Consider the following 26,834-nt stretch of genomic DNA (forward strand, 5'->3'; position numbering starts at 1 on the left):
TTGTACATGTACTCAAAATTCTGCATTTCTGCATGCAAATCAATTAGGTTTGTAGTTCCCTATTTTTTTTTCTTATGGGCTCTTGCACCTGTATTGGTTGGCAAATACAGACACACGTGAACAAATTTTTGGGTGCCCAGTTGCATTTAACCACATTTGCTGACAGTTTTGGAGTGGAAAAAAGTGACCCTGTATACAATTGTATTTTACTTTTTCCCCTCAGCTGCAACCATCTCCACTTTGACTGCTCGCTTCATCTACTTAGATAAGAACTACAATAATAAACAACAAGCTTCAAGTGAGATCTTTGCAACATGCTGTACTAGTGCACTGCAGAACAAAAAAAAAAATTAGAGAAATACGTGTTTACAGTATCAGTCCAACATTTACAGTACACAAAATAGTGGACAAGATGGGAAGCACCTTCAGCAGTTGAAGAAAAATATCTTTTAAGAGACTAACCAAAACTGAATTATTCCTCTCTGCTCAGCAATAGTTAGCATGGAGACCTCCGCAAAAGATACATTACTCTTCTCTAAATTTGTCTCAGAATCATACCGCCCAATGTATGGTCTGGCAATCTGAAAAGTAAAGTCTGGAATTGCCAGGATAATGATTACAATTGACATGCCAACACTGTTGCCCTCCACATAGGCTGACAAAAAAAAAATCTGCTAGTTCGTAAGGGATTGCTTCAGAGGAAGCGATATCAAACGGGTCAAGTATCCTCTCCTAAAAGGATAATGATTTTCAGCTGCAATTTCAATAGGTGGGAGAAGAACAAGATGGAAAAACTAGATTCAGTCACCAATGTGGAAGGAATTCTCTACGAATACAACAAAGGGAGGAGGAAGGTGACAGTCTGAGTTCCAGCAAGTCTACTGTAGAGTCAGGCAAGGATGAACATTACTGTCCAGAAGTAAACACACTTAATTAAATATCATAATGCTTGAAGTAATTTTTGGTAGCTGTTTAGGCTCCAGGCCAAAGCTTGCTCATGTAAAGGAGAGTCTCGTAAACAGCTCAATTAAAGGCATTAAAATTACTCATGTGTGTAAAGATATTCTCATGCCTAAAACCTGTCAGGATTAGACCAGCAGGTTGTACCAAAATGTGGAAAAACAACAGGACCACCAATTACCATACCTCGTACACTGGAAATAAATGTCTCCAATCTCTCTAGTAACTCCAGATCTCTTTCAAAATCGTAAAAATGGTGCTCTACCCAGTGGCGAAAAACATTTAATATTCTGAGGAAGGAGAGAAAAAAAAAATATTATGTTTTAAGGACTTCCAAGACTCATCCCATGTAAACACTTAATGAAACACAATTCTACAAAAGCTGAGTTACAGATTCATGTAGTTGACGGCTAAGAAAATACACGTGGACAAAGGGGCAGAACAAGGACTAAGGATGGCACCAATGACCACAGAAGTCCCCAGGTATTTAAAACCTAATTTTCCAGTCTTAGCATATATATAGTTTGGTGGGTTTTTCAAATCTTATATAAAGAATGCTAGTGTTGAGGCAGTTTCAGAAGAGGAAAAAAAACTTATCAAAATCAGATAAAACTGGTATTTCTAATGTAATTTTCTAATTATTTTTTTTTCCTAAAAAAGCTAATCAGGAACTCCCATTTGGTAAGAAATAAATTCGTAATTTTTTCTTTCCTATATACTTTCAGCTCGTAAGTTGTTGCAAGTGTACTGCCCTACTTTTACAGCTTTTTAATTACACAAATGGCCGTATTCGATCCAGTACTTCCTTTAAGGATAACACTAAACTTTCTCTCGATTTTTCTCTATACTTTCTTAAACAGACCACTAATAAACAAGCCTCTAAAAGTGAACTACAACTGCCCTTCTGCCTTCTACTCTTAGGATGTATCAAATAAAAGTCTGTTTTGCTTCTTCTTCAGGTAAACAAGTTGAGCTCGTAACTCAAAAATCTGATTTATCAGGGTACACGATATCACCTTCCCTGAAGAACAAACAAAATTCTCCTACATCAACCAGTAGAATGGATTTTCCCTGTGCCATTCAACAGGTGGGACAGGATGACGGGGTTAACGGAGAGCCCATGGCCTCAGACTGGGAGGAGGAGGTGGTTATGGTGAGATGTGGTTACTCCTGCCCCATCGCCTTTGCAGAAGTGGCTCAGCTGCATGCAGAGTGCTGCTCAACTCCCCCCGCTCCTCGCAGCTCAGGATATTAAGGCAAACCAGCGCTAACTGTGTTATCAGACCACTGTTTGTGGTGGCTCGGCCCTGCAGATCGAGGGCAAGCATATCCAAAAGGGACTGCGCAGGCAACTGACTGTAATCTGCCAGTGTGTTGTGAGTCAGAGACCTAGAGAAGTTGGCTGGTTTAGCTTAGTCAATGAAGGCTCTGCATGAATACACAGAGAATTAAATAGTTCTCTTCCCAGTGTATAAGTTAAAGAATAAGGTTTATCACATGAAAGAACAGTTAGTCAAACAGATCATTTAGGCTGAAAAATAATGACAGCTTTTAACTGTCAAAGGAGTGATGTTTTGAAACAATTTCCCAATAACAGCAATACAGGATCTTATCTAATCAGTCTTTGCCTTTGAGATACCGTGATAGGAATACTGAAAAAGCAAGAAAGATTGCCTGGTTCTGCTGACTGCGTTTCCAGCTTTGCGCCTCCCTCTTTCTCATGAACTCACACGCCTTTAATCCAGTCAAAGGCATTACCGTTTCCATACCTGTGCATTGCACAGCATCTCTACAGCATTTTCTACGAGATGGGGAGTAAGGGCTGGGGAGGGAGGGATGAGCACCTTCACATTCTCCACCTTCTTCCCGAATCTCAGACCTTTCTGAGGTAGCGGTCAATGCTATTAACAATACTGGAATTTATAAAGTACTGGGCATATCAACCTAACAGCTCACATTCAGACACTGATTTTCAACTGTAACACAGTTAAGAGTTTCAAGCTGCTAGAAACAGGTAGCGTCTCCTGAATTCAAAGATTAACTATAAGCCACAGAAGGGCGTGTATTAAATAGCAGCTTTAAACCGCATCTCTCATCGAGCAGGCACCTGTAAACGAACTCAGCTCACCAACCATAGCAGAAATTAGGCAGCAAAGAGTAGCTGTCACGATAAGAGGTATCGTAATGTCTCAAACAAGGAAAGAAACCAAAGACCCTGGAAACTTTAGAACAGGACAGATGTTTCATATAGCTCAAACATAACATATGAAGGCAAAAGTGCTAAATTGATTTTGGAAATTAATAGCAAGAAACATGGTTAATTGCTGCCTCAAGCTTTTCGACAGGTTCCAGTTCATTGGTAACCACTTGTCCTGCTCAGCTCTGGCTGTCAGCAGTGCTGCAGGAAGATGTATTTCTACCATGCCAAGGGGGACTGCGAGGAGGTCCCCAAGGCTAGTCCGGAGGGGAGGCTATAAAAAATAGCAACAAAAGCAATACAACAATATTTAAACTCTTGAGCCAGTTATGTCACCAAAGCCCATTCTGCGTGAGTTTCTATGAAGGGGCTCTATAGGCACCTATGCAGATGGATGCAGAAACAGTTACCAGGAAAGAGCAAGCTGAAATGAGGAAAAGTATGCGCTGAGAGGCAGTGCGTGAAGCTCTCCCCAGCACTGATAACTGTGGAGACCAGTAGTCCTGCTGAACCCACAGGAGCTGATAAACTGAGAACACCAAGAGCCTGATAAATCTGTACAATGCCACGGACACACACAAGTATGAAGGTCACACTGAGGCTGTTTAACTTGGACTACACCCAAGAAGGTGGCGGCGGCTATATATCCATGAACGGTACAGCATTACATACAGACTTGGGGTTTTTTATATATATGCACACAGGTATCTGATGAAAACGGGACCTCGAAGTGACTTTCTGAACACCTACCTTGAAGGTACTGACTGGCATGTCAGATGAGCCTTCACTTTCAGTAAACTGCTGTTGCTCCAAACAAGTAACTAGGAATGACTGTGTGTGGTAAGGCAATAACTGGGTGTACTGTGCGTACAGTGATCTGCCATTAATAGTAACATCTTGATGCTACTAATAAAAACAGTTTAATGAATAAAAGTCATTCGAGAAAATATTGGTTGTGATCTGTGTCTCCTCCTGACTGTCTCCCCTATCAGGGAAACAATTAGCCTCATTCATGCTAGAAACGCTTAATTGTTTCCCAAGTTAGCTTGGTCAGCACAACCTTGAAGATTCACTGCAGCCTGCTGCAATGTGCGGTACAGACAAGAGTCTCCCTGTCTGTGTGCAAATGCATCAACGGGGCTGGGAAAGGGAGTAAAACACCAGCGGGACTGAAAAAAATGGGAACAGAGAAACTATCTTCATAGGGCCTCTTAACAAGGAATCCATTCAAAAGGCAGGCAGAAACACTTGCAGTTGTACATCTCTCACCCACACCCGCTTTACATAGCAGCCATACAGCGTTCTTGTGGGTGGCGATCACAGCTGTGAGCGGCAGAGAACCAAAGTACAGTTGCAACAACAACAGAAGCCAGTATGACTAATCAGAACATGGTTTGGGATATTAGTCTGGTTGCAGACAGCAGTAAGTCCCTATTTGACAGCACAGCAGTCTCCAAAAGAGATTACTGTCTCCAGGATCACCATATAATCAGTGAACTAAAACTCTGGCTTTAAGAGAACCAATTTAAAAGCAAATAAACCTGAGTTGTACTGGCTGGACATATTCCTTGCGAAATCGCTTGAGGTCTGCACTGATCGGCTGCTCCCCTTTCTCGATTGCCAGCCTGTCTGCTTCCGTAGGCTCCGGCTCTGGGATTTCAAACCTATGAATAAAAGTACCAAAAAACTGATGGCAATTAAGATAAAACACAAACCTTTTATGTAGGACACGAAGAGCAATTGCATTCAAAAAAAAAAAAACAAACTCAGCGCGGTGAAACTCAAGCACTCATCTAATATCCAGTTTGCCTGGAATTCCCTCCTCCCCTGGCTATGTGCTAACACACCCAGCTCTCGCCCTGATAATTCGCTGCTTCTCCGGTCATCACAAGATGTCTAGACTAGGATATAAGGTTTTTAACTACCTGCTAGCTCGATTAAGTGAAGATTAGAAGAAAGCTTAAGAGCGGCTTTATCACACTGTATTAAAATGCTGTTTACATTAAGAGTCTGCACCTTTCAAACAAACTGCTCAGAACATTTCTTACGCGCATCGAGACTCAGCCACACTCAGATACACTCTCATCATCAAGTTAAGCAGTTAAAACATTACCAGCCCACAGCTGAGGCACACCAAGACTCCAGCTAATACTTAATTCAGGTAGTTAATTTAACAAACCGGGAAAAGGAAACTTGTATTGCTGAATCCTGTTTTAAAAGTTACTGTTTTATGAGCTTCGCTAAAACACGTGCCACAAGGCACTACGAACCCGAGCAGAAAAGGAGCAGGTAAATGAATGCAAAGCCTTTCAATGCCCTCAGCAATGATGATCACTTCTTACCTTTCAATCAGTAAACTCAGCAATTCCTGGGGCTTGCAAAAGGAGCGGTATGTGGTAAGGAAGGTACGTACAAAATTAGGATCTGTAAAGATAGAATAAGAAAACGATGAAGAGGTTTTTTTATCCGACTGCAAAATATCAGAAATAAAATACATGTATACTCACAGAAAAAGTTTAAAGGGCGGAAAAGACAGTGTTAAGTTAAGCACTGTAATTTGAAAAATACCAGAAATGATACTGCTTGTGAAATTTTCATGTAGTTCTTTGATGCATTTCTCCTGTAAAAGTATTCAGCTGCACATGTTATGTTACCTCGAATACTCTGTCTCAGTCTCGGCACACAGAACGGCTTACACTCCCTGAATATGCAGCTATTCCATGGTTTCATACAGACAAAGAAAACATGGTAGAACTAGGCTGCCTACTCTCTTGACATCAAAAATACCTATACCACCCTGAAAAACGTTTGTCTTACCTGTTCTTAAAAAATCTCCAGCAGTGGGGACGGCACCCCTGCCCCAGCCACCCCACTACAGCACCCGACTGCCCTCGGCAGAGCAGCCAGCAGGGACAACAGGACAGGCAGCAAAGGCCTTACAAAGCAAATACCTGCAGCAGTTACAGACGCTGCATCTCCACAAGCCACCACACCTCCCTCCCGCTGCTCCTCACCCCTGTGGTAGGTGTGTTACCATGAGACGTGTCTATCCACAAGCTCCCACATGTTTTATTAGGCCCACTCTGTTTATTGGAAGTATTAAAGGAAAAATATTGTTCCCTTCATCTCTTAATTCCACTCTCTTGTACGGAGTTTCTTAGACCATGAATAAGCAAGCTGGTAACAAATCACTTTACTGTAAGCCACGAAGGGTCACCATCTGGTCCCAGTCGCTCACAGCCCAGAAAGCCCCCCTGCATCCTCGGCTGCATCCCCAGCAGTGCTGCCTCCAGCTCTGGGGCCACCAACAGCAGAAGGACATGGAGCTGTTGGAGTGGGGCCAGAGGAGGCCCCGGAGATGCTGGGAGGGCTGGAGCCCCTCTGCTGGGAGGACAGGCTGAGAGAGCTGGAGGGGGTTCAGCCTGGAGAAGAGAAAGCTCCAGGGAGACCTTCCAGCCCCTTCCAGTCCCTAAAGGGGCTCCAGGAAAGCTGGGGTGGGCCTTTTTACACATGTATGTAATGATAGGACAAAGGGTAATGGCTTCAAACTGGAAGAGCGGAGATTTAGGTGAGATCTGAGGAAGAAATTCTTGGCTGTGAGGGTGGTGAGCCCCTGGCCCTGGTTGCCCAGAGAAGCTGTGGCTGCCCCATCCCTGGAGGGGTTCAAGGCCAGGCTGGACGGGGCTTGGAGCAACCTGGGCTGGTGGGAGGTGTCCCTGCCCAGGGCAGGGGATGGCACTGGGTGAGCTTTAAGGTCCCTTCCAACCCAAACCATTCTGTGATTCTGTGATCCCTTGCAGCAGACCCCCTCTCAAGGGTAACAGCGGCACTATGCTGCTATTGTGTGATACACAGCAGCTTCCAGAGCTCCCTGGGAGCAAATGGATGCTGAAATACAGGAAAGCCTAGAGAAGCACATGTGCATACGCTCACTCAGAAGGGTGGACTTGGGGTTGTTGGGAGCTTCTTTTTTCTTGCTGCTTTCAAAATAGTCTTGAGTCTGTCAGCATTAGGTGCAGGTAGCTCACACCAGCAGTCTCCAACATGTGGGCAGCGAGTATCTTCCAATAAGCCCAGAAAAGATTAAGACAAACACTGCTTTTAAGAAGGCTTAAATTCCCTGCAGAGCACTGCTCAACATTTTTAAGGGATCCATATATAGGAACATGCTTGCAAGCTAAGAGTAATAGCGCACTCATTCTGTGACAATGCTGCTGAGTTTGCACCCTAGTCCTGCGCTGGCCTCTTCTGCTTCCACGTCACATCTACATTCACTCTCCCGTAGTATTTATGACATTTTAAAAGTAAATTTCCCTCTTAGCACCGAACAGGCAGGTAGCATTTCTGCTCTGCAAACAAGATCTGCAATTCTCTTAAAATGGGGGCTGCTACTCTGCTCTCTAACCTCTGTAGGTTCTTTTACATCATTTTAAAAATTATTCATTTTTGTAAATGACATTCTCAATAAAATAGAAAATGCAAGCAATGTGTTACTAATAGTGGCTTGCAATTAAATTCAAGAGTTTATGAACTCTGCACCTACTACCTCCCATGGTATCCTGGTATCAACTGGGAACTCCTTTTCCATGGCAGAGCTCATTCTGGGAATGCAGAGCCTGTGTGCTGGAGCAAAGCCTGCTTCCAACCAATCCAAAATGAATGCAAGCATACAATAAACTGACAGTTTAAAAAATCGTGACCTAAATACAAAAAAAAGCACCACCGAGATCTGGTGAGAGTCCCTCCACGTGCTGTTAGTCATCAAAATGCCCTTGTGGAGGTTGAGGGAGTGGATTTTGTTAGTCTTGGCTCCAAAAACTGTTTGGGAAAAACACATGGAAACCCAAGAGGCAATGCTTTCATCCAAGATTCCCAAAGCCAAAGTGGCAAGTACCTGCGCTATAAAAACGGAAGTTACGCTGGCTACGCTGGCAAACTAATACCCAAAACCCCCAGTTCATTCAGGAAAAGAGCTACGTTTACAAGCCAACAAAACCCGTCACATTTTAGAAAGGGATGACTTGGGGCTCACAGACAACACAACTACAGATTACCTGCGTACCAACTAGTTGCATTAATACTTCCATATGGGAAATAATATTTTTTTAACTTTTTTTCCTTAAAAAAAAAATAATACACAGCTCCACACTATCTAGCCTTAGTTTTACAAAAAAGGCTCACTTAAATACCAGGTGGTTTTGTAAAAAGCACAAAGGAGACCATTACCATCTGAGAAGGTTTACAAAAACCACACACTACTTCCACCAGCATCCTTCTGTCAGCTTCACTGCATCCCCTTTCAGTGCATCCTTTTCACCCCAAACCGAAGATCTAACACATCTTCGCCAACATTAGCACTTCATGTAACTGCTCCAAGGTTTCATTTCTGCGGCTTTAAGATAGTATTTCACAGGAAAGTCTGAAGAATGCCAATTGTGATTTGCATCCTTTCCTACTGTGGGACTTCACAAAGCGGCAGGTTCAAGTATAATAAATACAACCTCCAACCCTTTTCTTCCTCCACAGTCACACAGTCTCTAACAGCACCACTGTTTCAACCATGATAGCCTCAGGAAACACACCAGTGGCTCCTATTAGGCCACTGATACCTTTTTTTGGGAGCGGGGGGAAGGATTTGCATACCCAAAATTCTCTTACAGCTTTGCCAGCAAAGCCAGTTGATTTAATAACAGACACTGTTTTGGGTTTTTATCCTGCAAATCTTGCTTTACATTTAACTGTATGCAGAAAAAAACCCAACTGAACAAAAAATAAAAGGATTACTTTCATCACCCATACAAGCATGACCTTAAAAACCATATATATAAGAAATGTACAGGGTACCTGCATACATATGGTATGTTAACCTTTCGATTAATTTCACAACCGTTCCTCCTTTGATGATAGGAATGCCATTCCTGCTTTGCAAGTTGTCCTCAAAAACGATGTTATCCTCCGAGTCTTCTACTACAAAACGGTACACGTTTGGGCTGGGCAATCTCAGTGGCTGTTCATTTTCTTCCTGTAGTAACACCGAATCGAGCATCCTATCCAGAGTACTGCGGTACTGAAGGGAAATGAGAGCAGCCATCCAATTGCTCTTCTCTTCAGCAGACTTGGCAGCAAACACTATACTGTTCTCATCTTTAGACACCAGTTCAAAAGCATGCTTATATTCCGATGTGTCATCTTTATCAATAATCTGTATTTTCCTCATGATTATTTTTTCCTTCAGCCTATACTCCGCATTGCTGTAACCGGGAAGCCGTGATTGACCGTGATTGGTTTTACAGCTGATCATTAGACCATCAAAGAGAAAGATGTGGCGTTCATGTTTGGCTCCTATTTTCGTCAAGCCACCTTCCATTATGAATTCATTACAGCACTGCCCGATATCTTTGCCTTCCCAGCCATCAATATTTTTCTGGATTTCATTCATTTTCTTGATGGCCAAGTGCTTGCTTCTTATTTGTCGGTTATAGAAGCGATAGACCGGCTCCCTTGAATGGATAAAAGAAAAAGTCACAATGGGCACACTGCACATTTGCTATCCCAAGAGATGAAAAAAAAAAATATCAACTAAATTAATTGTTTGTGTCATGATTTCTTTGCCATAAACATGCCCTAACCAAATTTATTGTTCCAAATAAACCACATGCACTGCTTTAGCTAGGGAAACTGTAAGATATTGATGTTATTCATAGACATGGACCGTGAAGGTTTTGGGCTGCTACTCCATTTACAATGAAAACTGGCATAAAGACATGCCTTGAAAAGGAAAATATGCACATTATCTAAAAAGAAAAAAAAATTACAATTCCTTCCACATCATTTATGTCCCTCTGTGCCACCTTTGGGAAACCAGGGGTAGTTCTGCGGATTATTACCCAGGCCGACGTCTCGGGGAGTGTTTGCTGTAAATGCGCTCCATGCTGCACTGCAGGTTCAGAAGGGCAGTAATAGCTTGTTTTAAGCACTCCCGATCCTCTTCGTCTTCACTGCATTCCTGCAATTGCTGTGACATAACAAACATTTTTCTTTCAGACTTGTCTAATTTATAGAAGGGGAGGAAGACTGACAAACGCTCTCACACACTTACCTACAGTACTTGGGGAAGTCAGTGACTTCCAGTCAATGAAAGAGTTATTACTAGAAGCACGCTCAAAATTCGCTATGCATATAAAACCACTCACTGAAGACATTTGTCAGATATTCAGGAAAGTCAGTAGATACTCAACAGGAGAGAGCAGGAGGGAGTTTAGAAAGATAACCTTCTCCCCTTTTACGGAGAGCCAATGCTAATTGTCAGACACTGTTTTTCCTGTTACCTTTTCAACAACGTCCTGTTTCACAACTGATTTTATTAAATAGTTTGGAGGTTTGAAATAGCTGAGAATTAAATGCTGCTTTATGTAACTACGTGTAGTATTCCTTCAATGAGTCAATTAATCTCAACATTTCAGAGCCAATTTGAAAGACAGAATGACCAAGATTCTCTCTTTCCTTCTTACCTAAATTCTGCCATCTTCAGCAAACTCATCTATTTCATAAAGAAATGTCAATTTTGCACAGTGCAAAAAAAAAATAAAAATCTGAAATTCAAGATTTGCTACTAATAGCAAAATGTAAAGACAGTGAGAAACAGCGTATTTTCTTTTTATAAAGACTTGATCTGTCTCTACCACTAAGCAGAAACTTATTGAATTAGGAAATTCCACAGGCTTTCAGATCATCTCCTTACACTTGGCAGCAATACGCCTAGAGCAAAACCTATTCACAGAGTTCCTCTTTTTGGTTCTTGAAGGTGATCCCTCCTAAAATACCTCTGATATAAATAAAAGAGATTTTTCTTTTTAACCCCTTCCGTGTTCAAGATCCTATGAATTTTTTAAAAGAAAATTCAAGCAAATAGACTGCTGGGCAAAATCAAGACAATATGCCATGCAGTTTTGCATAAACTCTGTTTTACCTACTTACTTTAAGAGAAATCTTACTTACAATCACTCAGCATGGCAGAAGCCTTCTTTTCCTTTCCCCACTACGTTCCCTCAGCAAGGATATGTAGCTTCCTCTAAAAGTAATTGAGAGAACAGGATTTGACCAGATTGGTCCACTCTCTTCATGGAATTTAAGTTACTAAAATTTTTCTTTTTCAGTGTCCAAACAACCTCCATCTTGTATATTAGAGAAATGAAAGTTTTATGGCCAAAAATTTCTGGGAAGTTTATGAGCTGAGGAACAGTACAGGGAAGGGAAAAATCTCTACCTCTCCGTAAACCCTTCTTTTCCTTACTATTGGCCACAGAAATGCACGGAACATAAAAATGGTGTGAAAAGATGACAAATGCAAAATCCTAAAGGTGGGAAAAGCTACTGAGTCTGATAAAATACTCTTTCTCTTCATATGTCCTGAGCAGAATTTCTTCCATCCCCTTTCCAAAGGGAGCTGCATTTGGCAATTAACACATCAAATGGCATGTTTTGCTTTTTTTTTGTATTAAAAAAGAAAAAAAAAACACATTTGGACGTAATCCAATCCATTTCCACCCCTTAGTGAATAGATTCCTGAAGATCAGGTAGATTCCCTGAAGCATATCTCATTCTCTGTAATCTCTGGACTAACACCTGCTTTCCCAAAGGCCGGTTCTTAACAAACATCTTTCCGATTAAGCAGCAGATGCAAAAGCATAACACGCCAGACAGAAAAAAATACGTAAACCTTTAGGAAATGGGGTCCCGCTTATGCCAGATGTATTTAAAATACCACTGATTATAAACTGAGAATATTAACTATTCAACTTATTGTACAGAAAACTGTCAGAAAAGAGTAATGAAGAACGCTGTTCACTTAAAAAAATTATATTGTGGTGATCCCGTAGAATACTGACCGGGGATTCTCTGTCAGTCAATGATTAGGTAACAGCGGAAAAGATCAAAAGGCAGAATTTCATGCGTTTCGGATTGCTTGATAACAACACAGCAAGTCACATGCAAGAATTAGGAATAATCTTCTGCCTGCAAGTGAGAGGAGGGATACACTCTATAGTCAGCAGAAGAAAGCCTTCTCGGGCTTGAACATGGACTTGATCAGACCTCTGCTTACGTGCCGGATTTTAATGACCTCCCTAACAGGCACCTTGCTCCGGATTTGGATGACTCCTTGAGTTCTTTGCACTGGCTTCAATGAATAATGTTTTCCTGGAATGCTGGTATCAACAGACACATTTATGAAAGCATACCTGGAGCTTGAACATCTGATGAAACACTAAACTCTCCTCCACACTGCCTGCATTAAGGTGTTCATGCTTGGAAATGTCAAGCATAGTGTTTTAAACCCAAATACACTGATCATCAATTAAGGATGTCACAATCAGAATATATTTAGGTTACCTGACTGCAAGATCTAACAACTTCTTATTGCTACCACTGTTTTGTCCTTCAAGATAGTTTCATTTCTTTAGCGTGGCTTCCTTCAACCTTTGCTACCGTCATTCATTCTGACTCAAGGTACGGCAGGTCCATTTTCTGTCAGTGCTTGAACAAGCAAGCAACATTAAAGTGACATGGGGCCTGCCTCTGACTCAAGGTGTTCAAAGGCAGTTTCCTGGTGATCAATGAAAAGCTGCCAAACCAAAGAAATTCAACATGGGAGTCTCCAAACAACATCCAACCCTTTTGCCTCTTGCTGAGGCAAAGAGTCTCTGATGCAGATCCTGCATCAGGTTTTTGCACCAAGAAGAAAAATTCTGCAGCTTGGTTCTGTAAATCGTTATTTTATTTATCTCCCAATTGAATAGGAAGGGCTTAGTAACCTTATTTGGGAGTAACAGTCTCAATCGTAGCTTCTCTCCCTACTGAAGCCATGAAAATAATGAGTATTCTGTTGCTTTTCTGCTTCCTTTTTCGCTAGGTCTTTTTCAACAAAGGTTCCTAGAGACAAACACAATGGTAACAGAGAAGCAGTACAACAGTTTATAATATATCAATATTGTTGAATAAATACTTTCTTTATCCCTAAAAACACTCTGCTTTTTAAAAATCAGTGCATAAATTTAGGATGTTTTCTAAGTACAACATAAAATTAAAATTTTAAACCTGCAACTAAAGTGATCACAACAGAAGACTCTGTATTTACCATTATTCACTATAGAGTGCAATTTAAGATTTCATTTTACCATTTCTCACTATAGAGTGCTATTTAAGATTTCTGCTCTGCTCAATCCTCACAAGGTTAGAAAGATTCAAGACAGCCAAGCATCAGCCTCTGCACCTGAATTCTAGTTCTACTCAGAAATCTTGTATACTGTGAATAAAGGTCAAATTTAATCATTTTCACTGCTAAAATTCCCTAGTTAAAAAAGGCATTGCCTAATATTATCTTTCATGCAGCAGCCTGCTGTGTTATCCAAGTTAAAAACAAATAAAAGAAACAACAAAGTGTTTCTGCACTATCTGCCAGACTTCATTCTTCAAAGATATGAGGAAATTTAAGACTGTGCATGTACAACCCGATCCTATCAATATTAACGGGAGTCAGGAGCAGACTCAGAGCCCCAAGAGACAGAAGACTCTTGCAGCATTACAGATTTAAGACAGGCCATCAAAACCAAATTGTCTTCTCTGTGCCATGGGTTAAAACATAAATAGTAACCGTCCTTTCCTGTCACTGACGAAAAAACTACCAAGTTTGCATGCAAAGCATTTAATCTGAAGTTTTGAAAAAGCACAAAACCCTGCTCAATAAGGCATACATTTTAATGTTTCCCTAAAAAGCGGACAAACGCTACGCAGCTTATAAAATCAGTTAAATGTTTAGATTCTCCCAAAGCTGCGGCATGTGATTTCAGTCTTTAATTTCACACTGATGCACTCCATTTCCCAGCTTTAAGACACAATGGGTCATTAATTAGCCTGACCTTCAGCATAATACAGGTCACTAATCCAATTATGTCTTCTAAACGTGAAAGAAGAACATTTTAAGAAGTTCCAGGGAATTATTGTATGCAACTGACCCTTACAGAAAGGGAATTTACACTATTTTGAAAGAGATGTATCCATGAAGCTATCAGTGCTCACTTCACAGCAAGGCTGGCAGAACCGCGCCGTATTTCTGCTGTCACCCTTCAGCTCTTTGACCAGTTTATTTTTTTTTGGAAAATGTCCTTATAGAAACGTAAGCTTTATGAAGGCAAATATTGAGACTACGGCAATGTAGTTTCTCTTCTCAATAGAGACAGTGCAGTAATCTAGAGAAAAGTTCACCGACCGTTAGGGTTGCTTTAGGTTGTTGGGTTTTTTTTAAGCTTTGTTAACCGTTTACTAAACTGAATGCTTAAATATTTGAAATTTATCGAGACCACTTGGATTTAAACCTTTCTACAAAATATTGGTAATCCATATATTGGAGATGTGTGGTTCACGAGTCAAAATTAATCATCCTTATTTTTACTTATCAAAATGAGGATATGCAAAAAAATCACAGTAGACATAATGAAACCAACTTAAAAAAAAGAAAAAAAAGGAGTATGTGTGTCAGATATTAACTACAGACCTCGTCTTAAAACAATTGCTATTTTTTGGCCTGAGATTCTTTTGAGAAAATTTTAGATTGTATTATACATAATTTCTATGTTGCAAAGTCTCCTTTTCTTCCTTCATATAAGTAAATCCTTTGAAATACAAAGCAAGACCATATAACAGACCTGTACCACAGCGCTAGTATCACTTTTTACATTGAGAACTCAAACCCGTCATTTGTGTTGGTATTTCAAAATGTCAGCTATAGCCACAGGATATTTCACCTGTTTAATTTACATATATCCCAGTTAGTTAATAATTCACTTACCCTCATAAGCATTACAAACTCTCCCAACACTGTGGGGCAAATAGAAGCCTTTTTTTACATTATCCCCAGCTACTGAAAAAAAGCTCTGATCTAAGTATTTTTCAAGACACTGCGCCTTCTACAGCAACGTTATTTTTTCTTTTTCAAGAATGATGATTATAGATCTCAGATGTTAAATTTCTGCTGACTGCTGGCCTCTCTTCTCATAACTCACAGCAAAAACATTTGCTTGTAAGCAAATAGATACAGGCTTAGTTACTTTTTGGCTTTTAGCTTTTATACCCAAGGGAAGTATCTACTGATGTGAACCACCTTCCTAGTGCACGTCAGAATAAAATATGTGCGAGCGATCTGTGGTCAAACCAATAGAGGCTGTTCTAAAATAAGTAATGCCTCAACAGGCAGAACTGCTCATGAATACAGACTAGATGCCAACCTAAACAACTTGTATGGTAAGACCCCTGAAATACGTCCTACAGTAATAAATTTTTATCATCTGAATCAGAATTCCATAAAGCCTGACATTTCATCAATGTCATTTCTTAGACAGTAGAAAATAAGGAAATAATAGTGCTTATTTTCATTCCTCAATATGGAGGAAGTGTGGTATTCTATGAAAAATGGTATTTTTTTACCATCTCTCTTCCATTTAGGATTCGGGACAAACGGTTGAACATTAAGAACATTCTGACTCTGCTGTAAAGGAGATGCCTGCCCAAGCCCCAAAATAAGATCAGTTGAGCTACAACTGGAGTGTGACTTCAGACAGGGAATACTGATCTGAATTATGCTTAGATTTTTCTGAATGGACCAAAAAATTCAGAACTGGAAGAAAGAAGAAATTAGATTTGCATATTACATTTTAAACTATATTAGAACTCAAGTTCACTAAGGGTGTGTTTAATCAAATATAGTTACTTCAAGTGTTCATATCAGAGCAACAGAGGCTTTCGAAGATTTTCTTTTTTTACAGAATTTTACTTTTCAGACATACTAACCAGTGTCAAATTAACGTTTTCCTACCTTTTAATTCTCAGAAGCAGTAAGTAAAATCAAATCGCCTATGTAAAGCTCAGATTCTCCACATTAAGAAATGTTTTTGGCAGGAAAGAAGAATGTCGTTTCATTTACCTGTAGTAACTCAAAGTAGTGCAAACAATGATAGACTGGGATAAGCATGAGTCGTGGGAGGACGTATCGTACAGCTTCTTTAAACCCTTCAGCAGTAGACTGAAAAGGAAAAATAAACAGGATTATTTACACTGAAATACTCAAAATGGGACTGGCCAAGGCCCAAGGCCTTGAATTTAGCACTGCTTTGAGCAAGATGGCTGTGCCAGACACATCCAGGGTGTCCCCTGCTGATCTACATTACTCTATGCTTACATCTAGTAGTAAGGAAGACAATAGTTTGCAAAAACATTTTTGTCTAATGAGACTCTCTGTAAGACTCAGAGACGCATAAATGCTCTGACATAAAGCAAACAAAACCTGTGAACACCCTCTCCCAGGCACTGCAAGCATCCTTTTCCATCACCAGCTTCGGGTGGATTTTGATCCATACTCACCAGTGAACCCACAGCTCTGAAGACACCCCTAACCCCACAACAAATGTTGGCACAAATAGCCTCCTTAAAATGGTAACCAGTTGGACAGTCCATATTTTTGCCAGAAATAGCAAATCAAATGTAAGAAGCTAGAGGACCAGGTTACCCACAAGCCATTTTATAAGCATCCTTAAATTCACGCAGAGGCACTCATATCGCAATCCCTAGCACCTTTATATTTCAGTGCTGCCTGCAGAACTCAATTAATAACATTAGTTCAAGGTGACAACACCTAAAAATAGTGCACTGTCTGTAGCTAAGCTGCACACCTTGTTCCCCAGTCAACAGCCACATCCCAGAATGCAGAAAATGCTTGAATATATTTTGAAATAATCTCATACCCTTTTCCAAAATAACACGTTTCACCCTGGGCCACAGTTTGCTGCAGAATTTAAAGGAAACACTGGAATGTTAAAGATCAGCCAGGACTCTCATAAAACCCATTAAACTTGTCACCAGCTTCCCTCTAACGTCCTCTCGTCCCAATTATGTATTCTGTGCTTCAATTTACACCCAATACACCACAGAAATATGGAGGACTCATCAAGTACTGAAGAAGTTTGTATCTGTGTCTCCTCTCCCTCAGAAACTGAGAATCACAAGTTTGTGACATAAAGAATGAGTTAGAAATCTTTTTCCATTCCCGGCGGTTAATTAACACAATAATTCAGGTTGTAAGAGGTTTTCCAAAGGATGGTGAAATCCCTGCCATCTTCCGTATCAAGATAACTATTGAACACAAACTGAATTACCTGATCTGCCTTTCGGAAATGATCTCTCCCTCCCATGCAAGATTTCTGGCTGCATCTCTCTGCAATTGCCAGAGACAGGTCATGGCCCAGAGCTTGGACCTCCGCCTTCGCTCCATAGCTTGGAGAAGAAGCGTGAAGGAACATCCCTAGGAAAGCCCAAACCTCCCTATGGTGAGGAGAGCCAGAAAAGAGGCCAGATTCACTGTCAAATGACTCAATTATCAATTTAATCTGCAACAGGGCTTTGGGCTTTAAATTTTCTAGGGTGGCAGGTAAAGGGCCTTACTTCATTCACCAAGTAGTATTTAAGAGTGAGATGATCCAGCTTATGAAGTGCTCAGAACACCAGTCTAATAGGTCTGCCACGCTGGCAGAAGGAAGCAATAAGAAATGGAAAAAAAACAAATCACAGATGGTCTTGCTGGATGGTCCTATTAAGAAATGACTCGAGAAAAACTGCCAGTCCCAAGCCTCAATGCTGAACAAGGGGGCCTGGGATCTGTATGAAAGAAAATTAAAATATTATGCCTGGGTGCCTGTGTTTGGCATTAAAAGGCAAAACAGAAAGAGCAGCAGCAAGTATGAGAAGTCACCCTCTATTCTCAAGCAAGAGAGCCTGATGTGAGGACAAAAAAAACACCGCAAAAGACTTATGGATGGGTCAGAGAGAATCTAGTGGATTTCTTCCTCAGTAGGAAGTAAAGAATTACTGACAAAATTCAAACCTTTGAAATATGAGAACTAAAGAATTCAGTTATTTCTCATTTGCACTCACCTGAAAGTGGAGAGCAACAGCAGGTTTTGCCATTAAGTTATTAAAATGCTCGTGAAATTGTGGAGAGAGAATGTCCTGGGACAAGGTTTCATATGGATCAAAGGCTTGCTCCTGAATAAAAACAGAGAATGATATGCCTACATGAAGAATGCAAGACATTTCTGTCCCAGCTGGTACAATTAATTCCTTTAATAAGCTGATAGATACACAAGTGTAACTTTTCAAGAAAAGATCGATTTTGCAAAACAAATATTCAGTAAACCACAACCCGTTTTCACATCCAGATTTTAAACGCACACAGCATTTTCTCAGCATTCCTCAGATCTCACCACACTTGTCACTAACACAAGCTTTATTTCACTGAAGTAGTGGGAAGGAAGAGAAATTCTTGCTTTCAGTCAACTGAATGGCAATTTACCTCCTTTCTGCCAATAAAAAATGGCACTTTGGAAAGAAGCGCAGGTAGAGATGAACTTCAGAGATTGTCACAAGGAGGCATTGTTGTACCACTACTATTGCAGGGTACATCACATAAGAACGGTCGCTCATAAGCACTGGACTTCTGCACACTTTACTGGCCGTGTTGGAAAGTTGGGGAGATATCTCACACCGGGACAAAACAGCGAGTCTGAAAGTCTTGGAGGAAACTCCTCTAAGGGCTTCAGGTGCAAAAATTACTACTCTAGATGGAGTATCTGGCTGTGATTCTCTATTATAAACTACAGCAGGATGGGATGAAAACCTGACTGTACATGAATCTCTGCAGGAATAATTTATTCCTGCTCATAGATTACCTGCTCCAGAGCCCGTCAGGCTGTTCCCCAGTCTCTGCAGATTCACTGGGCTGAATCACTCATGAATCACAGGGTTATCCGGTGCTGATGGCACCATGCCCAGAAAAAGCGCATACCTCTTTTCACCTTAACCCAGTCGTGCTTGTCAGAATACAGGCTGCAGAATTCCGGAGAACCAACCACCACAAGGGCTCGCTTGAACGTTCAGGGTAAAAATTTCAAGTTTTCCATCTGCAGAGGGTCCAGGGGATTTCCTACCTTACTCACGGGGTAGATGCAATTAAAGTCTTTGTGGGGAGGAGAGGCACAGAATGCACTCGCTTTTCACATGCAAATTGTAATCATCACTCTCAACTCTCCTCATCAAGTTCTAATCATCGCTGTCCATTCGAATTACATTGTATCTGGGAGGGGGGACCAGAGGAGGGGGAAGGTTTGGCAAGTCAGGAGCAGCAGCAGCTGAATAGAAAATGATCAGAGGCTCTCACTGAACAGGATGGTTTTAAGCAGAATCTGAATCCAGTTTACAGCCTGTTTGGTTTTTTTTTTTTGTTTACTCCATGCCTGCCCACTACCTGCAAGAATACAATAAGGGGTCTTATTTTACAACATCCAAATTAAAGACAGGGAACAATAACACTGCATATACAGTTTCTCTTTGCCGTAACAGCCAAGCAAAACTGAACATAAACCTCTGCAGAAGCAGTAGGTCAGCCATGGGGTGTGGGTTCAGCTCACCCAGAGGTAGTAGGGACGAAGGGAGAGATGGCAGCATCCTCCACATCACGGGACACGAGCCCTCAAAACTTCACCTTGCATACAAATCTACTGGGGGAGCCAGACCAATACATATTTATTCTGTGCCGTCTTTTTAAACTTTTAAGTGCATTTTAGAAGTGCTTTCAGTTTCTTCCATTCTGATTTGATCAGTATGGAGCTTTTGGTTTTGTTTTTTGAAGACAAGATTGAAACAAACCGCGTTAGCTATCTTCCCCAAGAGACTAATATAAAAAAAAGGGATTTTACACTTCATACAATGGCTAGAGTTGGAAAGGACCTTAAAGATCATCCAGTTCCAACCCCCCTGCCATGGGCAGGGACACCTCCCACCAGACCAGGTTGCTCCAAGCCCCGTCCAACCTGGCCTTGAACACCTCCAGGGATGGGGCAGCCACAGCTTCTCTGGGCAACCTGGGCCAGGGGCTCACCACCCTCATCATAAAGAATTTCCTCCTTATATACAGTCTAAATCCACCTTCTTTTAGTTTAAAGCCACTACAACTTGTCCTATGGCTCCCCTCCCTGATCCGGAGTCCCTCCCCAGCTTTCCTGGAGCCCCTTTACGAACTGGAAGGTCTCCCCGGAGCCTTCTCTTCTCCAGGCTGAACCCCCCCAGCTCTCTCGGCCTGTCCTCACAGCAGAGGGGCTCCAGCCCTCCCAGCATCTCCGGGGCCTCCTCTGGCCCCGCTCCAACAGCTCCGTGTCCTTCTGCTGTTGGTGCCCCAGTGCTGGAGGCAGCACTGCAGGGGGGTCTCCCCAGAGCGGAGCAGAATCCCCCCCTCGCCCTGCTGCCCACGCTGCTGGGGATGCAGCCCAGGCTGTGGGGGGCTTTCTGGGCCAGCACGCATTGCAAAAGTTACTGAAATATGCAGACATTAACTTGATGCCCATGTAAGTTATCTTAATGCAGTGTATAGTTCTGGATTGGTGTTTGCATGTTTCAGCCCCTTTTGCTGTAGCGCTGGTTTCCACTTTTTGCCTTGTGGATACCTAAACCTTCTCCTATGGAAACACAAATACCAGCATAACAAATTTACGATCTACTGATAATAACCTTGTTTTATTAGCTGCCTTCTGAAGGTCACTTCCAAATAGGCACAAAGACCCTCTGCCCTCGGTCCTGAGGCTCTCCCACCACTAGCTAAAGAGATTATTTAAGGCAATCAGTAAAACACACTGTAGTAGTTAAAACTGTATAAGTTACCACCAAGTAAAATTTTTTTTACCAGTGTATTAACAAATATCCATCTCCCACTCATCAAGTCTTTTAATTTCCTCCACACCAGGAAAAACAATGCTTTATTTTCCCCCTATATACTTCCTCATCTCAAAAACACTGCAATATTTATGTTAAAACCTTCCCAAGATCTGATGCAGAAAAACAGACAAAGCAGGAAGACTCCAGCTTGCAAGGGTTGTTTGTTTTTAATTATCCTTCCAAATAAGTCGAAGGACCTTTGTAATGGAAACACTAAGTGAACAAGCCTGGCAGTAAGATAGGCAGAGCAAATAAACACTTCACTTTCATATCTCTCTTTAATGATCCCTTTCGCAAATATACACAGAAAGATGATCTCAACATGCGAGATGATCAAATGAACAGCCTAGTTATTAAGCAGGTCTTGCTCCGTATTAACGGAAATATTAAATTCAAATTTACTACCTGCATAAAAAGAAGGTTTGAAGAATGATCTGCTCTTCGTCTCCTACTTGAGTTTTTCAGTTAATGAAAATCAAGTGAGATTTTTACTCATTGAAAAGGATTTGGTTCCCTTAAAGCACAGGATGTCTAAAAGTAGCTTTTTCAATAAACTGAGATACGTATGTTTTCCAGGATAGTGCTGTACTATTTCAAATTTCAAGTCTTGTTTCAGTTTTAATATAATAGCTACTTACTTTAATTAATTGTTCAAATGCTTCTCCTTATCATTATATAAGCTACTACGCTTTAACAACTCATGAGCTAAGACCTAGTCAACTGGACTTTCCTACGGATATGTCACGCGAGTGGTTTATTGAAGTAGCTCCAGGAAAACTTTATCTTTACGGTACATTCATTAGTGAGTGGCTCATGGGCTGAAGAACCCGTATTCCTCACACCCACAAAAATGTAATCATTTTCCAAATGGTACTGATGTGGTCATGCAATCCTCAGATTTTAAAAATTGAACATACATAAAAGTGAAATGCAAGTTTTATTGGTTGTCATTTTCTTTACATAGAACATAATTTTAAGATAGAAACCATAAACTTTGCGTTCACCATGTGGTTCATCTGAGATATTCTCTCTCTCTGTCAATCCAAAACATCTCATTTGATTTCCTCTGTGATACAGTCCATGTGGTTTATATGATCACCCTTACATTTTGGTTCAAAAAACTGGGCTCAATACACCTCTCAAGAAAAAGCAGACTCTATTTAAACATGTCCAAACTCAGCAAAAACTCCATGTCTACCATAGTACTTTGTTCCAAGAATTAGCTCCTCCAAAGGTGTGCTGTATTTCTAAGCTGAACTGTCCTGTTGCCTTTCAGATACTGCTTTTTTGCTGTGCACCTCTCTGCTGAATTCCAGAGTCATTTTGTACTCTGTTTTCAGGTGTGAAGGTACCTATATACCGATCCTATTTTGACTAGACTGAGCTCTATCTCACTGTAAAGCACTTTCTCAAAAACTTTACTTTTACGACTCTCTTCTGTAGTTCTTCCTCTACTTCGATGCCCATTAAAAGAAAAAACAAACAAAAACCAAATGACAAAATAACTGTTAATAATGTTCCAGTATGAGCCACACCGAATTCATATGCAGTGTCTTCCCATATTCCTACTCTTTAATATTGATTTTATAGGTCAATGGGTATCAATAGCACTTTTGCTACAATACTGAAGAGCTTCTGTTCAGTTGCACGTCTGTTTTGATACTTCATTCCTTCCCAGACTCACTGCTTTGCAGAAACATTTCCCATTCCAGATGTGTAACAATGTATTTGGCTGAATTAAAGAACACATTTTGACTGAATTACCTCACTGTCCAGCGTAATGCAAGTCACTCATCTTGCAGATCTACGACCAACTGCTATGAATTTTGGGTAGCCCTGAGCTTGTTACCAACGCCTACAAAAACTAAGGCACCACTTTCTTTCAGTAAGCAATCCCAGGTAGTTACTTTTCAAATCCCCATCCCTACAGGGTAGAAAACACGCTTTAGTTTACCTACTGAAGAATGGGTAGGGAAGATCTGCGTTCAGAGCTTGTTAAAAGGACATTTTACAACTGCAGATTTATCGGAGATATCAGAGTCGTGACCAAAAGTATACTAAGAAAACAAAACAATCAGTGATTTAAAAAAACCCAAAACAATCCAACAAAAAAGACAAAACACCGTACCTCTGCAAGATCTTCAAAGCAGCTGCCAGCCAGAGGATGAGGACTACTTTCATCAGTCATTTCAACAGTATCCTCAATCAATCCTAAAAGCTTCACTGTCAGCTCATGAATATCTGAAATGTTGCTGAATATGACATCGATATCCTGCAAACATAAAACGTATCTTAGTAGCGTTCAGAATAATTGATTTTGCTTATGTAAATATGGGAGCATTTTTCGTGAAGTTTGAACCAAGAGGTAAATGGAGAGGAGCCAACAAAAAGCTAGGAAGAAAGTTAAATTACGTGGTCTTCCCAGCCCTGCGGGCTTGCCTGGGCACATCCAGCCTTGCACAATTCTCACCCCAGCGAAAGCAGACACACCATCCTTCCCAGGCCGGAGCAGCGGCAGCCCTGGTACAGGCTGTTCAGGGCTTTGGAAAGAAACGCCTGGCCTTTTCAGCCACAACTCACAGCTGTTATTTTCCCCTCTGCTGATTCTTGTCTCTCAGGACGCAACAGGAAGGAGGCAATCTAAAGCAGCTCCAAGGTCAGATCCTCTAAACCACAGGTAAAACTCAAGCAGCTACTTGGCTACTTTAGCAGAATACTACCTGGGTACAGAGGAATAATCGGTAGCTTCCTTTTCCAAATGCCACTTTTAGATTTTTCAAATTCACACACCACAAACACACCCAACTAGGCAGCCCCTTCCAACGACCTGCATTCTTCTTCTGACCTCTCTGAAACACACTTCTTGGAAGCCTTCTCTGCCCCAACCTAGCACTGCGAGCTTGCTTGACCTCCTGCCAGCCCCGAGACCATGGCAGTCTCTTCGTGGGAACAAGCAATCTCAAAATTTCTCATACCCGTTCCCATACAACAAAAGAATATTCCTCAGCTCCAAACTACCGCTCCCTTCTCCTCCCATCATCTTCATGTGAATTCTGTCCTCACATTTCCACAGTTCTCCGATATCCTATCAGCTACTGAGGGGATCCTATCAGCTGTAATGGGAATGTCTCCTGCTGCCTCTCTTTTTAACCTGCTGGTATCACCTAAAAATCACAGTTCAGGTTCTGCTGCCCTGGTCCCCTTTCTCCTTCCTCCCACAGGATTCACTAATTTCTCATTATTACTTCTCTTACAAGAACTGTTTCCTTTTTAGACTCCAGCATCCTGAAAACGGAATCTGCCAGACATACAATTTCAATCGAATATTTCAATCATTTATCAAAGCATGATGCCCTTCACAGTCAGTCACGTATGCCAGAGAAACCAGAGCCAAGGGCTGTTGTACTTGTAGTTTCTGCAGACAGGGGTGCCCCAACTTCAAACGTCAATTCAAGCATTCGTCTGCATTCACTGTACATGCAGGTAGATAAATGTTAATTTTTACACTAAGCAAAAGCATAACTATTACCTACACGAGAAAAGGACTCCAGCTATTGCTGGCATCCGACAGGGAATAGTGCTGCTCTCAGAGTAAAGCTTAGTGGACACGATTCATACTATCAATGGCAATTCCTCCATTGTATTTCATATACAGTCAACACTCATTATGCACTGACATACAATAAATCAAATTTAATTCTATCTCCAACGCAGTGAATGTAATATTGATATGTTATGGCTGCTAATGGAGCAACTAGCGTTACACATCAATAACCTATTAAAGGACTTACATTAGGTGTGAACAGTTTTCTGTTTGATAGGAAAGCTTCCCGAAATACTTTTATTATCAGATTCAGCTCCCGCAGATATTGCCTTTCTTCTGCAATTTCATTTCTCACTAGGTCATAGTAGTTGAGTTCCCCAGAAGAAGAGGGCTCGTCTTCACAGAGAGAAACCAAACCAATGTCATCCTGATCAAACATATCCATCAAAACCTAGCAAAGAAATTTTAAAAATTACATGCAAGCCTGATTTACACTTGGCTCAAGCTCAGCTATTTCAATGTGTTCAGAGAAATCCTTTGAGTTTTTAATACAATACTTTCTGTGATCACTTTCACAAAGGAGTAATATTTAAACTTTGGCAGCAGAAGGCTGGATCAGTTGCCAAAGCCATTTTCCCCTTTATAAGTTAGTACGACCTAGAAAACAAGTTACAATTCATGCAGAACCAACTTTGAAAACAAGGCATCTTGCATAAGACTTTGACAAAACTCTCCTGATAAAGAGAAAATTCAACAAAAATGTTTCCCGTATTTATGAGGATGAAAACTAAATGTCTTTTCCGTATAATAAAGAAGGAAAGAGCTGTCGTGACGAAGTGACATTGGGACAAAAGTAACACAGCTGAGAAATAAAGGACAACATCATTTTCTGGCCTTCCATTGTTTTGTAAGTACTACCACTGTTCCAAAACTTAACAGGCTTAAGTCTTTACTGTGACAGGTCTGGCATGAAGAAGGAGAGAAGCTTCTGCATTTCAGTAATACCAGTGTCTTTCTCTCTCTCTCCTATCCTACTTTGGATATATCTTCTAAAAAACCCCCCCCACATTTCTAGTATCTATCTTTGTAACTGTCTAAATGAGTATTTTAATCCCAACTCCTTACCTTATCAGCACACATTGATACTTTAATGTCCTGCTGGGAGATCTCAAAGTGTCGTATATTGAAAACATAGTTTCCAGCCAGCTTTAAAATATCAGCCGAGATGTATTCCAAGACAGCCACAATATACAGAGAGACATGGTAATCTACCTTATAACCTAGGACCTCCTGCAAATTGAAAACAAGGGGGAAAAAGAATGCTATTTATTGCAGAAATTCATTCAGAATGACAACTAACACATTTAGTTTTCTACTGAAATTGATCTTGTCTGTGATGATAATTCACAGTAATGTAATAGGCCAGGCAAAGGACATCAAATGGAAATTTGACCACCTGCCTTAAAGGAAATGTTTGCAAATACTTCCTTGTGCTATTTTGTCATATACTGACAGATGAAAAGCTACAGAACTTTCAATAATCCTTCCTCTAAAAATGACGGTCCTAAAAATAGGGTTCCTTCAACGAAGGGACTTCACTGGAACCACTCTTGTACTTAAACTTTAGTCTATATTTATGCTTATTGCAGGACTCTGTCCCTAACCTGGACTCTTCAGAAAAGAGAATGCTTCATTTTGAATTGTACTTAATGGAAAAAGTTGTCTTTTGTGAAACTTCAGACTGTGTGTTCAACCTGTTATCTACTGCGATCCATTTTAGTTCATCCTTCACGGTTGGCTGAACAACTAAGCTATCTGCATCCTTGCATTACATAAAATAATTACACTTCAATAATTAAAGAAAAATAAGAAAAAAAACCAACAAGGATAAGCGTTGCAAGTTCTTCTCGTGATACATGCTCCATGTTCTGCAGAGCATGCACCACATGGCCTCTTGTTTGTGACAGGACCATCAGGAATAAGTACAGGTTAAGTTCCTGCATTTGAATAAGGTAGTTTGTTCTTGTCATATTTTGATGCATCTTCTAAAAATCAGACTGTGTGCCTATGTGCACACACTTCTAAAGCAGACTTCATAAAAGAAAGCCAGCGTTGCCTAGGAAGGTCTTATTTAATGCTGTTTTCTTTCCTAAGATCTCTTCCCCTCTCACTAACTGTCACAAGCTGAGACATTGTATAAAAGAACAGAGTTACTACACCTGAAAAAGTGCTTTAATTTCTGCTTATGCTTGAATAATGTTTTCTCAATGCAGCTGGAAACTCTGGTGCAACAATGCCACCACTGGAGAAAAGCATTTTTTA

The 26,834-nt window shown here is 40.9% G+C and overlaps 1 protein-coding gene across 1 annotated transcript in view; it reads right to left on the reverse strand.

The window, feature by feature from the left end:
* SOS2 (SOS Ras/Rho guanine nucleotide exchange factor 2) overlaps nucleotides 1-26,834 on the reverse strand; it is a 55,574-nt gene that overhangs the window by 11,346 nt on the left and 17,394 nt on the right. The window contains exons 4-13 of the mRNA XM_063333785.1: nucleotides 25,638-25,802; nucleotides 24,760-24,963; nucleotides 23,097-23,240; nucleotides 18,137-18,247; nucleotides 16,134-16,232; nucleotides 10,045-10,172; nucleotides 9,002-9,657; nucleotides 5,500-5,581; nucleotides 4,699-4,821; nucleotides 1,147-1,250 (exon numbers count right to left, since the gene is read on the reverse strand). Of these exons, the coding sequence (XP_063189855.1) occupies nucleotides 1,147-1,250; nucleotides 4,699-4,821; nucleotides 5,500-5,581; nucleotides 9,002-9,657; nucleotides 10,045-10,172; nucleotides 16,134-16,232; nucleotides 18,137-18,247; nucleotides 23,097-23,240; nucleotides 24,760-24,963; nucleotides 25,638-25,802 (1,816 nt within the window). The remainder of the gene's footprint in view (nucleotides 1-1,146; nucleotides 1,251-4,698; nucleotides 4,822-5,499; nucleotides 5,582-9,001; nucleotides 9,658-10,044; nucleotides 10,173-16,133; nucleotides 16,233-18,136; nucleotides 18,248-23,096; nucleotides 23,241-24,759; nucleotides 24,964-25,637; nucleotides 25,803-26,834) is intronic.

Source organism: Chroicocephalus ridibundus, chromosome 4 (assembly GCF_963924245.1).
Source record: "Chroicocephalus ridibundus chromosome 4, bChrRid1.1, whole genome shotgun sequence".
In the NCBI taxonomy this organism is placed as follows: domain Eukaryota; kingdom Metazoa; phylum Chordata; class Aves; order Charadriiformes; family Laridae; genus Chroicocephalus; species Chroicocephalus ridibundus.